Raw genomic sequence first — 13840 nt, 5'->3', positions numbered from 1 at the left:
CCACTTCTGTTGAAGTCAGAGGCGAAATATGCATCTTTTTTTGGGTGTTTTTTTTTTTTTCAGTTGAAGCCAGACCAAAATCCCTATTCAGAGTCTGGAAGCAATTCCACAGCCATCTTAGTGTTTAAAAAAGAAAAGGAACTGTTGATACAGGGTCACTCCTGAGACAGAAGTAATGGGGGTTGCTGTCCAGCCCAGCCAAGAGCAAACCAGGGCTCTGTAACTCTGCCTGTTTAGACACCTAATTCCCCATAATGAACTGAGGCTTAAGATGCATTAAGATTGATGCAGGCATTCAAGGCTCAATAAGAGGTAGAATACTTGTCCAAAGGCTGGATTATTGATGGGCCTTTCCCTGCCCATAAGGGCAAGGAATCCAGCATGTTACAAATCCTCATCAGAAGCTCTGTTGTGAAGCGTGTTGATTTTAACAAGTGTAGACCTGTCCCACTCTCTTCCCAGTTATTTCTCTGTAAATAGTAACCGCTTTTCTATTTGTTTCTTAAGATATTTCTTGGCATCGGCCACAAGGTGTTTGTCCGAGATCCAATGAGATTGTTTCATCAGTAAAAAAAAAATGTAGGGCCTGATAAATAGCAGTTCTGCAGAGTAAATACTTTGGGGACAAAGGCAGGCGCAGCTAACAAGGTACTGGAGCCTGGATGAGAGAGATCGCCAGCATGGACAGAGAGATTAGTGTGTGCCATCATGTCTGAGGCACATTTTATCTGGCTTTGGCACAGGCAAAACTGGAGTAAGTCGTTGTGTAAAGTGTGTCAGGAGCAATAGGGACATGACACCTGCTGCTTGCAGAAGGATGCTCTGTTTAAAATTAATTCTGACATAGCACAGCACTCGGACTTAGTCACTTAATGGCATAGGCCAAGGGTGGCCAACCTGCATGCCATAAGTGGCGCAAGCAGCCTCTCTATGTGGCACAGTGGCAGATAGGGCAAGGAGCAGAAGGCGAAGCAGCAGGAGAAGGGGGGGACTGGAGTAGTACTTGGGGAGGGTCCAGGGCTTAACTTGTGGCACACCTGCTATAAACATTGGCCTCACCGGTCGAGGCAGTATTTCAAATGGCGGGGGGGGGGTGCACGTGTGCATGAGAGAGAGAGAAATAAAAATCAACCTCCATAGGGTGTCTTTTGTCTGGACACCTTATACAAAGGTACAGCTTACACATACAGTCAGCCTCTGGACAGAGAGCACTGCCATGTGTAGCAGACTGGAAACAAGTACAAAGCAGAGATGTATTCCTAGGGTGACTGTACTTCCCAAGTCTCAAAACAGGACAACCTGAAAAGTTTTGTGAGGTTGGGAGAGATCTAACTAGTTTCAAAAGATCCTCTAGCATCTGGAAGCACTTTGCTCTTCCCCTCCCTGCTCCCTGGTGCACTCGGCTGTCCCCAAACTCCAGTGTCAGCTGAGCGTGCCCGAGAGCAGGGGGTAGTGGGTAGCAGACCACTGTGGGATGCTGGAGGATTGGCACCCTCCCATTGCATCCCTTGGCTGGAGGGCACTGCCATTGCATTCAGCCATGGCATTTGTCCCTGGAAGTGGGGCAAAAGCATTCATTTAAACAAACTGACCAGGGGACCAGAATATGTGTTTTAAACTGGGACTGTCCCAGCAAAAAGGGGTTTTTTTGCAAATTGCAGCTGAGCCTGGGGCCCGGAGGTGTAGAGCATGACAGCACAGCCCATGGTGGGGTGCAGACCTGGGAGGTGGTACTAGCGAGGTCAGGGAGGCTTCCACACTAAGGGAGCAATGCGGGGAGAGTCCCAAATGCTCGGTTTGGCTAGTGACAGCCCTGCCGGCGACCAGCTGGATCTGTGGAAATGCAGCCAGCCCACTGGCTGCTTCTTCAGATATTGCTCATTCAGATGGAGGAAGATATGAACCAGTGGCCCAGAAACATGGGGCTTGAAGAGACCTCACAACAGCCTCTGGACCCACACTTCCCAAGTGAGGGGTCTGTCACAGAGTCATCCAAATGCAGGACTTTTGGGGGTGGGGGGTCACTGTCTCATGCATAGATATCTTCGCAGATTGGCTTTACTGCTGCAGTGTTTTGCCTAAGTGTGCAGCTAATGCTAAATTACGCTCGGTTTTATCTTTTTTATCTTTGCATGGACTATGGTTTGGGTATGGACATGTTTTTGTGTGCTTATACTGCAGTTTGAGATGGATAGTGAGGCGCCTGCTAAATCCAGTGTCAGGAGTGTCCCAGCCCAGGCTCACACAGCAGAAAGAAACTCAAGTCTCCAGACCATGCCACTGGAGTTGGTGCGTGTAGCATTCACTCATTGAAGAGAGCACAAGCATACCTGAGAAGATGTGGTTAGCAGTTTATTTGCCTGGAAATCCTCTGCAAAGATCCAAGCAAGTCTGCCTCCCCTTTGAGAACTCCCAGCCTGACAGAGAGATGCATACCTGGGGGGAAGGAGCATAATAGATATGCTCCCTGAGGATTGAAGAGAAAAATAATGTCTGCAAATGATGCCTTTTGAGGATGCTTCCTTGTCTAGAAATCGTGGGCCTTTGGGAGATCATTTAGTCCCTGGGCTTGGGGTAAGCTGGGTTCAGCAGGGAAGCTGTTGACTGGAAGCGCAGACCAGGGTGGCAGAAGGATCACTTCGTAGTCAGAGCGGAGGGGCTGCTTTCTAGGAAGGAAAGCTGGGTGAGATGATTTTCAATTTCCCCTTGCTTAGGTCTTCACATCCTGTTTCCCAACCTGCAGCAACATTTTTATATGATCTGTCTTGTTTGCTTAAGAAATATTTTTTTTGGTTCCATATGACATGCTGATTGGTGGTGGTGATGGTGCTTTTCAGAGTAATTGATAATTACAGGCATTTCTCTTCTGTGGAAGAGGATCTTGGCTGCAGCCCAGGCTGGGATGTGCCAGTAGTCTGGCTGGGAAATGGGGCCGGAGGTTCTTGGCCAGAGGGTCTTGCCCCTCTACTCAGGGTCAGACTGATGCCACATTTGGGGTCAGGAAGGACTTTTACCCCATAATCAGATTGATACACACTGGGAAGGTTTTTGTCTTCCTCTGTAGAGCGGGGCATAGTCCTCTACCTGGGATCTCTTGAGAGGGTATTAGGAATCTTTTACACAAGCAAGATGTCAGCTGCTGTGGTTCCCCTGCTTTACCTACGGCAGGTTCGGGTGCTGCATCGAGGTTGATTGTAGTTTTACTAAGAGGCTAGAAAATGGATTTGTATAAGGTTTGGAGAGGAATGACCCTGCCTCAGGCCAGGAGTAGACTAGATGACCTCTGGAGGTCCCTTCCAGACTGACTTCTCTATAATTCTACCATCTATATAATATTTTGTAAACTAAAGGGTAAACACCCCTTATGCTGGCAAACTTCCTCTGCTGGTTTGGGGTGATGGAGGCTTGCTGGAATAAGGAGTTACCAATCTGATCTGTTCCCTGCAGACACACAGCAGAACAGTGGAGAGCAGCTTGGAGCGCTGTAGAGGGGCACGAGGATATCTCACCAGCCTCACACAGTTTATCACGGGGTCAGAACCCCAAAGAGCTCTTAATAAGTGAGACCTGAGCCCCACAGAAATGCAGTTTTAGTGGTCAGACTTGGACCACATGGGATGGGGGGGATTGTGAGCCAACCAGACATGGAGCCACTGACCCTAGTCCAACCCCTGGGATGGAGGCAGGATTACACCTACGAAGATCATCCCTGAGAGTGGTGGGTCTAACCGGCATGCCCTTCTTCTCTTTTCTAAGCTACCCAACCTACACTGCCCTTAAGTACAGTGCCCCACACTGGACACAGTATTCCAGGGATGCCGTGCAATCATCCTGGTCTTTAATGCGACCATTAAATAGATTTGGGTCCAGGCAGATCCTTATGGAAACCCACTAGAGATGTCCTCCCATTTAACAGGAGACCATTGATAACCTTGATAACACTGATTTCTATCGGATGGTTTGGGTAGGGATGATTCTGCCTTACAAGAAAGACATGTTCGTTGTTACGTGAGTGAGGAGGATGCTATAGCTGTACAGTAAAGCCAACACATATGCCATCAGCTTGCTGTAGAGCGTGCAGATGCAACATGTGGCAGCTGCTGGCAGCTGGGAATTAGGAAGGGGGAAGACCTTTGCAGGGCTGTCTGACTTCCCTCCCTCCCACAGAGACCACAATAAACCACTTGGAAACAGCCCTGTCTCCTTAAACCCCACTGCAGCAAACACGGGTATTGTTTGGGTGAATGGCAGATTTATGGGGGCTTTGTGTGCACAGCATGGGCTCAGGCTAGACCGATCTGTTAGAGCCCTTGGTGCACAGTGGCCTTGTCAGCAGGAAGCTGATGCTTCGATTAGCAGACGGCCCTGATGTGCCCCGTGCTGATGTCTCCCCTATGCAGCCCTGGGAGCCTGTGAGCGGGATAAAATGGCTGTCATGCAGGTGTTAGGAGCTCAGCATGTGGTACATTTTGTGGCTGCTGGGGGCAGTGAATTGCATCACATGGTGTTTCCTGCTTGTAGAAGGCAGGCTGGATTTAAGCTGCTGTTTACTGAAGCTTATACATCTCTAATTTAGTTTATAAGGTGCATCTCTACCCTGCCTTCTGCCTGACTTCAGATTAACATGACTAACCACCTCTGCCTGTGTCTCACTTTTTCCCCCCACGTACCCAGACCACATGCATACATGCCAGCCTACACTTTTGATATTGTGGGCACATCTACACGTTCATTAATGCACTGTAGTTAAGTTTAATACTTGGATAACCAAGAATGAAATCAATGGGCAGTAATTTGAGTTACTGCCCAGTAGCACCGGCACACAAGTTTTTAGTGATGCTTGCTATGCAGTAGCTTAATAAAACTGCACAGTAGCATGTTAGCACGGGTTTTGCCTGGCATGCTGCTGCATAGTGTTATTAGGCTACTGCGCAGTAAGCGTCTTGTGTAGATGCACCCAATATGTCCTAGTCAGCTAGACATGAAAAACAGCAGCAGCCACCAAAGCCTCTGAAGAAGCTGTTCTTTCCTGCAAATAGTGCAGTGCTCTGACTTTCATCTCCAAAGCCTCCAAGAGCAGTCCTATCTCTGGCAAGCTTTCTCTTGGATTTCTGTCTTACTGCAGACTGAATTGGGGGGCATGAATAACCTCTGCTGTAGAGCTGCATTTCACTGTCTGAGCTACAACTGTGAGAAACAACTGGCCCTTTACTGCCATACTGGGATTGCAGTGAGTCCTAGATGAAAACTGGAATTGTCAGCAACCTCTCTCTCCCTGGGATTAACAGAATAAATGTGAGACTGGTACAGAACTGCCTCAAAGGGAAACAAGGGAGGGTAGAGGGGCAGTATTGCAAAGGCAAGTGCTGGGGTGGATGGGGGTTACTAGGCAAGTTCCTCCAGGATCAGTCCTGGGACCAGTTTCATTTAAAAACCTCATTAATGACAGTGGTGTGGGTTGTAGCCGTGTTGGTCTAAGGACATAGGCAGCCAAGGTTCTTTGGGTAAGGATGTCAGATCTACCCAGAGGACCTTGTTGTTAATGCCAGTAACACAGAAAGCTACTGCTAAAATTTGCTGATAAGGTTAAGTTAGGAGGCAACATCAGTACAGAAAAGGACATAGATACCACCCTGGAAGACCTGGATGTCTTTGACGACTGGAATCATCAAAAAAGGGATTAAATTTGGTAACGTGAAATACAAGATTGTGTGCATAGGGATGAATAGCAAGAATTTTGGCTGTAAGCTGGGGCTCAGCTCTTGGGAGTAATGGAGGAGCGGAGAAGCCTGGGGTGGCTTTGAGCCAGCAGTGAGATGCATCTAGGATTGCATTTACCTTTTCCATGGACGTATCAGGAGAGAGATTTCCAATACAAATAGGAGAGATCAGTACTGCTGCTATAGGTACCTGGTGAGCGGGTGGAACATGGTATACATTTCTGGTCACCCATATTCAAGAAAGATGAACTCAAACTGGATCAGGTCCAGGGAAGAACTAGGACATCCAGCGGAGTGCAGAGCCAGTTTGCTGGGAGGATCTTGTTTACCCAACCACAACAAAGGCCATGGTGGCTGCCTGCATCTTCATCAGGGGCCTATTTCAGGGGCTGGACAGTGTTGGCACAAGGACACATAGGTGCAACGTGGCCAGGAATAACAGGACACATAGGTGTAACGTGGCACACACTAGAAAGAGGTTTCTAAGTCTTGGAGGTTTTGGAATCTCCCTCCTCTGGGAGAAGTTAGGGACAAACTTACAAGCTGGGTCTTAAACTGAAAGAAGGGGTTGTCTGACATGGCTGCTGGCAGTAGCAGGGACCTGGGCTCCGGCCTCCACTCTTATCTCTGCCCCATTGCATCTGGAAACAGAGGCTGAGTGACTGTTTACACGTCCCAGGAGGTTTCAAGCCATTTCCTTCTGGAAGTAAGTGCTCCTCTGAAATGTGAGCCCAGACTGGGTTTCAGTTACAGGGACAGGCCCTTAATCTGTCCTGGGAACAATCTTCATTGTTGCTTTCTGAATGGAGGAAAAGATATAAGAACCTGGAGGTAAAATGACTGAAAAGTGCATGCTTATTTTTCAAGTAAAAGACATGAAAGATCATTTCTTGCTCCTCCAGTGACTCAGGGCTCCCTCTGTCCCACTCCCATGCAGTCATTCATGAGGAGCTGGATGGGATGTGATGTGGTTTGGTTTGAATTAGAACAGCACAGGGCACCCATTTTTGTGTGACCGATGCTCGGTGTGGCTTGCTGTCCCCCATGGTGGCTGGACTGTGTGGGCTGTAGCAGACTCATAAGCCTCCTCAACCTCTCAAAGCTGGGTCTTCCAGCTCCAGTGTTTTTGTTGAACCAGAAGCGGTGGCTTTGATTCCCAGTGCTGACAGTCCATCCTTGGGCATTGTGCTATGTCGAAGAGTTATTTTAAAGACAGAAAGTAGGATGATGGAGGAACAGGGAAGTTTATGGAGGAGAAGCGGTAAAGGGCTTGCCTTGGGATATGCCTCTGTATTTTCCCTGTGGGTTGGGTTCCCCATTTCCCCTTTCTCTTCTCTTCCAGGGTGCTTGTGCTTATTCTCCTTCATCTGCAGTAGAGTCTCAAGATGGTGTCTTTGTTGCTAGCAAATGGTATGAATTCTCAGTACAGGAGCCCCAGCTATCCAGAGGGCTGAGAGAGAGGCATGCACCATGTAGGGTAGTGATGACTAGAAAACCAGCTCCATAGTCCACTGGAGCACATCACATTGTATACCTGGACTCCCGCCTGTCTGTCCATGGATAAGTACCTTGCAGCCCTGCGCTCTGAGGTGAGGAGCTGCTTCCATTGCCGTAACCAGAGCGTCCTGTGGGGCTGTTCCCTGGAGCCAGCCACAGGTGAGTGAGGTCAGGCTGAGGCAGGAGAGCCCAACCTGTGGCCAGTGGGGTCCTGAAATGGCATCCGTGACTGCCCTCCAGGCTGTTACATCTCGGCTACAGACTGAGGTGGATCTCACGTCTGCTGGTCTCTGCATCCAGTGTGTAGGGCAGGGGGGCCCAAGCAGCCCCTTACATGCTGGAATGGCCAGCCTGGAAGGGAAAAGACACAGGTTCCCATATTTTTCTCCCTTAAAGGAGAATTCATTTTTAAAGTTTATTGGTCCATTTTTAAAGCTTGTTCATGACCCTTTCATATATCCTTACAACCCATGGCTTGAAAAACGCTGCTGTAAAGGTATGTTAGCCAACTACTTTCCTGTTGTTGCATTGCCCATGATATGGGGTGCTCTTGCTGTTTTCTATGCTATCTAGTGCCTCTTCTAGTTGTTGCCTTGCATTGAGCTGATACTGTTTTTTCACTGAGCTGTCTAGAGTGAAGCCCAGGTCCTCTCTCTCATTACACACAGTTGTATAGACTCCAAAACCAAGTGTGAATATTTTCCACTGTGCATTCACCTTGCACTTTATCTAATTCCATTCCCAGTTGCCAAGTCATTAGAGACTCTTCTGAGATTCCTTGCAGTCTGGACTAACCTGAGCTATTATGGTCACCAGTCACCCTGCTGCTCACACCTTCCCCAGACCATTCACCAATTCATTCAAAGTTGGGACTAACTCAGCAATTTGAGGAGGGCTCCTGGGGTGAAAGATCGCTTCTTCCATCAAGCACCCCACACCAGGACATGAGTCACTTCGAAGCACGTGAGCAGGTCCAACGGAGCCAGGGTGGGATGGCTTATCTGATTTAAATGACACGTGTGTCTGTGGCTTTGCTGGGCTTGGGAACTGGTTCTGTTTTCTGTCTAAGGTAAAAAAAATCCAAACAACTTTGAAAACAACCTTAAATGTTCCCATTGAAGACCCAGTTTTGAGAGCTTGAGGAGGCTTATGAGTCTGCTACAGCCCATGTGGTCCAGCCACCACGGGGACAGCAAACTGGAAAATGGTACAGCAGTCTCCTATTGCAATATGCCACCTAAGAGATCCAGAAGTGTTGCAGCCAGCCATGGGGGTAAGCCTTGGCTTCCAGCTGTTTAGCGAAGGAAGCCTCTTGTGCCAAAGCCTGACTGCGCTGTATGAATTGGCTGAAGAAAATAACAACAACCGCAAAGCTCAGTAGTGTAAGAGCGATGCTGTAGCCATGATGGTCCAAACATTATGTGAAAGGCAAGGATTTCATCATTTAATAACAAATCTCCTTGCTGACCCCTTCCAAGTGTGAACAGGATCAAGCGAAGGCGGGACGAGGCATTTCAGCTCCGTTGTGGGGGGTGGATCTTGGGGGTCTTTGCTCCAAAGCGTGTCCCTGCCTTTATATATAAATGTGATTTTCATGGCTATAAGGTCTGGTTGCACAGGCCTCCCCAGCCTTTGTCTGGTGCCCTGTTCTGCGGGAACCTGGGACTGGAAGGAACTGGATGTGGTTATGACACGTGACCATGTCACATCCTCTGCCAGCAGAATGGGGTCAGAGGGGCAAGCTGAAGTGCTCTGGGTCAAGATACAAGGAGGCTGTGGGAAGAGGGATCTAACGGTGGGGGTCTACTACAGACCCCCTCCAACCAAGGGGAGGAGCTGGACTGGGAATTTTTGGGCCAGCTTGCAGAGGCACTTAAGGCAAGGGATGTAGTTGTCATGAGTGATTTAAATTACCCAGACATCTGCTGGGAGGAGCAGTCAGGCAGGTCTGACTGTTCCAGGGGGTTCCTGGCCAAGATACAGGACCTCCACTTAATTCAGGAGGTGTGCAGTCCCACCAGAGGAAATGCTCTGTTGGACCTGGTCCTTGCCACAGGTGATGACCTGGTAAGGGGCCTCCAGGTCCTTGACCACCTGGGTGATAGCAGATCATCGCTTGCTGGGTGGAATTCACCATCCGGTGCAGGGTGTCAAGGGACTGCAGCAAGGCGGTAGCCCTAGACTTCAAGAGGGCCAACTTCAACGAGTTGAGGAGATTAGTAGGAGAGGCGCTGGGGTTCTGGAGAGCAGGGGAGCCCAGTGCCCAAGATGAGTGGTTGTTCCTTAAGGAGATGATACTCAGGGCCCAAGGGGTGACCATCCCAACAAGAAGCAAGGGGGGCAAGAGTGCCCGAAAGCCTCCCTAGCTCACCAGGGGCATCCGGGAATGCCTGATTGCCAAAAAGGCAGCGTACAACGATGGAAGGGGGGTACTATCTCCAAAGAGGAGTATACCTCCTCTGCTCGGGCCTGTAGGGGGGCTGTCAGGAAAGCTAAGGCAGACATAGAGCTGGGACTAGCATCCAAGATCAAAGACAATAAAAAGTCCTTTTTCAAATATATAGGGAGGATGAAAAAAGCACTGGGAAGCGCGGGGCCCCTGCAAGATCCTCTGGGCAATCTGGTGGTTGCTCTAGAGGAGAAAGCAGACCTCTTTAACCAATTCTTCAACTCCATTTTCTTGTGCAGGGACTGGGACTTCCCCACCGTGATACAAGATGGACTCAAGGGGAATGCCTCCAGACCTCAGGTTGGGGAGGACCAGGTTAGAGAGCTTCTGGAGGGGCTGGACATGTTCAAATCAGTGGGTCCAGATGCTCTCCACCCCAGTGTGTTGAGGGAGCTAGCAAGGGTTATTGCAGGGCCCTTTGCACTGCTTTACGAGCACTCGTGGTGCTCGGGCCAGGTGCCAGATGATTGAAAGATAGCCACCGTGGTCTCCATCTTTAAAAAAGGGAGGAGGGAGGACCAGGGCAACTATAGGCCTGTCAGTTTACCTCAATCCTAGGGAAACTCTTTGAGAAGATCATCAAGGAGCACATCTGTGATGGGCCGGCTTCAGGGATGATGCTTAAGGGCAACCAGCATGGTTTCATTAGGGGCAGGTCATGTCAGACCAACCTGATTGTCTTTTATGATCAGTTCACAAACGCATTGGATGCAGGTGTCGCCGTGGATGTAGTTTTTCTGGACTTCAGCAAGGCCTTTGACACCGTCTCCCACTGCATCCTCATTTAAAAACTAGGCAACTGTGGCATTGATGCCTACACAGTCAGATGGATTGCAGATTGGCTGAAGGGTCATACTCAGACGGTGGTAGTGGACAGGTCATATTTGACCTGGGGGGAAGTGGGCAGCGGAGTCCCCCAGGGCTCAGTCCTTGGGCCCGTACTGTTCAATTTCTTTATCAGCAATTTGGACGATGGGGTGAAAAGCAACCTGTTTAAATTTGCTGATGATACGAAAATTTGGGGTGAGGTGAGCACGCTAGTAGGGAGGGAAAGACTGCAGCAAGACCTGGATGGGTTACAGGGGTGGGCTAGCAAAAACAGGATGCGTTTCAATACTGACTAGTGCAGGGTGCTGCACCTGGGCGGTAGTAACCAGCAGCACACTTATAAGATGGGAAACTCCCTTCTTGAGAGCACGGAGTCAGAAAGGGATCTTGGAGTCATTATTGACTCCAAGATGAACATGGACCGACAATGCGAGGTCACGGTTGGCAGGGCTAACCAGACCTTGTCGTGCATCCACAGGTGAATCTTAAGTAGGGCCAAGGAGGTGATCCTCCCCCTCCATGCAGCACTGGTCAGGCCGCAGCTGGAGTACTGCGTCCAGTTCTGGGCACCGCACTTCAGGAGGGACGTGGACACCCTCACAGAGAGGGCCCAGAGGAGGCCACCCACATGATCCGGGGACAGCAGGGCAGACCCTACAATGAGAGACTGCAGGACCTGAACCTGTTCAGCCTTCACAAGAGAAGGCTGAGGGGGGACCTGGTGACCATCTGTAAACTCACTAGTCTGGTCCAGAAGGGTTTGGGAGAGACCTTGTTTCCCCTAGCATCCCCTGGCATAATAAGGAATAACGGCCACATGTTGTTGGAGAGGAGGTTTAAATTAGACATCCGCAAGAACTACTTCACAGTCGGGGCAGCTAGGATCTGGAACCAACTTCCAAGGGAAGTGGTGCTGGCTCCTACCCTGGGGGTCTTTAAGAAGAGGCTGGAGTCATTTGAGCCCAGTTTTTTCTCCTGCCCAGGCCGGGGGTCGGACTTGAAGATCTACAAGGTCCCTCCGACCCGACTGCTGTGATTCTATGATAAACGCTGCCTGTGTTTGTCTCTCCACCCCAGCACAGACACGCTTACCCCCATCTCAGAACAGACGGGCTTGTTGGTACAAAACCTCTCCTGTAGGCTGCAGAAGGGAACGGAGCAGGCAAAGGGCTCATTAGGGAGCTCTGTCACCCCTCACCAGAGTGTCTGACCACTGACGCTGCCAGAGAGGACATTTTATCTGTGGGGGAGAGAAATTTACCCCTTGTCTCCCTGCACCTTTGCCTATGGGTATTTTTTGTTTTCAGGCCAACTTCTCTGAGGAATAACAAAGCTTGGGAGCAGGCTGTCATTGTGCAGGTCACCCTCATCTCCAGCTCCTTAATTCCCAGTCTCTGTATTTTTAAAACAGGGAGCTTTACCAGGCAGGAGCTTTGGTGTCTCTTCCCCCTGCCTTCTCAGACCCAGCTGTGGGGGTCTGTAGCTTCCTGGACTGGGTCAACCCCTTATGAGATCTCTGCTATGTTTTATAGCAACTGAAGCACCCCAACCTGGTCAACCTGCTGGAAGTCTTTAGGAGGAAGCGGAAACTCCACCTGGTCTTTGAATACTGCGACCACACGGTGCTCCACGAGCTGGACAAGCACCCGCGGGGGTGAGTAGTGGGTGCTGGACTTCATTTGGGGTCTGGCCGCCAGGCCTGGCCGGAGGTGGGGAGAGTCTGTGGTGGTGTTTATTGTGGTGGAGGTTCTTGTTCATAGCAGGTCTGCTGGCTCAGTGTCCAGGCAGCACCGGGTTACCGTGGCTTAGCAGTGTTGTCCAGAAGCATCACTTGAGTGCCTCGGAGTGCTGTTGCTCAGTGCACCTCACCAAGGAGACCACGTCGCCAGGCCTGAGCATGCGGAGTGATCTTTGGCTGGCTCGGGAGGGGAGCCAAGGGCTTGAGAGGACCTGAGAGGAGCACGCAGCTCTCCCATTTACAGGAGCCCATGCCACACTCGCTGGGGAGCTGCGCCTGCTTGCACTTTCAGTGTGTTCCCTTCTGGGCAGGTGTTTGGTGCTGGCTCTGCCCAGCCCCTCTTCTCCCGCAGCTCCCCTGTGGGATCATGGCTGATCTGCTATGAGAGTGTGGTAGGAACAGGGCCTTCATCTGCCTTTGATACATGAGAAGAATTCCTGGCAGCCTAGTCTGGACCGATGGGGAAGTAGCATGGGACTGAGATCTCCTCGTCCTCAGGAATGGAGGCTGGAGCCTTCAGATTGAAGGCCAGTGCTAGGCTGGCCTGTGAGCAGCCTGCACAGGCTGCCTGGTAGCTGTCTAGTGTTACACCAGAGGTCCAGAGTCCTTGGATGATTTGGGTGGAATACAAGGACAAGTTGGAAGTGGGGAAATACTGCAATAGGCTGCCCAGGGCTGTTGGGAACCTGCAGAGGTGTTAAGAGCAGGTCAGACCAGCCTCTGTGGGGGTGATGTGATACTCGATAGATCAGTGGTTCTCAACCTTTTTTGTACCAGGACCTATTTGTAAACACCAGTGCACAGTCCCGACCCAGTAAAGAGTTTAAGTTGAAAACAGCCCCCTGCCCTTGCCAGCGCAGGGGGGAGGTGTTAGTCACTTCTGGGACACTCCTCCCCTCATTCCTTGTCTGGAGATATATTCTTCTGCCCAGTTTTATTGTTCTCCAGTCAACTTTATTTCCAGGTCCCCTAAAGCCTTGTGCCATGTGTGTGCCTGCCCCCAAGAACCTTGCAGGAAGTCAGAAGCGCTTCCCTCGAAACAACTGCTTGCTCAAAGCAAGCATCATGTGAGCAGGAGAAAGAAAACCTTGGTCCTGCCAGCCCCTTTGGTTGTTTGATGTGGTATAACATGTCTCGAGGGAATTGCATGGCCAAGAGTGATACCTGGTGCTTCGGTGCTGTGGAAATGCTAAGCCCAAGTTGATAAATCATTCTTGGGCCTTGCACCTAGAGGAGTGGCCAATAGGAGACGTACTGAAGGGCTGAGCAGACAAGAGCTCCCTTCACTGGCACATAGCCCCAGCAGAAGGATTGGACATGCCTGTGGGAGGTAAGCCAGAGAGGAGCTTCTCTTTCAGACTCACTAGAGACTCTTCACTGGAGAACATACAACAGCCACAGGGAAGATGCCTCCAGCGCACAGAAATTCAGTCCTGCAGTTTGAGCATGTAACAGTTTACGTAGGCTAGATAGGCCACATGCTTGGCTTTAGAAAGACCTTGGGGTTTGCTGCTGTGAATGGACAGGTCTTGAATCAGAGACTGGGTTTTGTACAGGAGCCAGTGTGTATGGTTTTGGGCATAATGGAGCTACTGACAGGCCCCAGGG

The 13840-nt window shown here is 50.2% G+C and overlaps 1 protein-coding gene across 2 annotated transcripts in view; it reads left to right on the top strand.

The window, feature by feature from the left end:
- CDKL1 (cyclin dependent kinase like 1) overlaps positions 1-13840 on the top strand; it is a 30711-nt gene that overhangs the window by 3904 nt on the left and 12967 nt on the right. Inside the window, exon 2 of one of the 2 annotated variants that reach the window (XM_090034334.1) lies at positions 12027-12148. The exons of the other annotated variant lie outside the window; for it this stretch is intronic. Coding sequence (XP_089890460.1) covers positions 12027-12148 — 122 coding nt within the window. The remainder of the gene's footprint in view (positions 1-12026; positions 12149-13840) is intronic. 2 annotated transcript variants of the gene reach the window in all.

This window comes from Crocodylus siamensis, chromosome 2, assembly GCF_052110815.1.
Source record: "Crocodylus siamensis isolate JL-2025a chromosome 2, ASM5211081v1, whole genome shotgun sequence".
In the NCBI taxonomy this organism is placed as follows: Eukaryota; Metazoa; Chordata; order Crocodylia; family Crocodylidae; genus Crocodylus; species Crocodylus siamensis.
The sequence above is the reverse complement of the archived record's forward strand: the minus strand, read 5'-3'. Positions and strand labels throughout refer to the sequence as shown.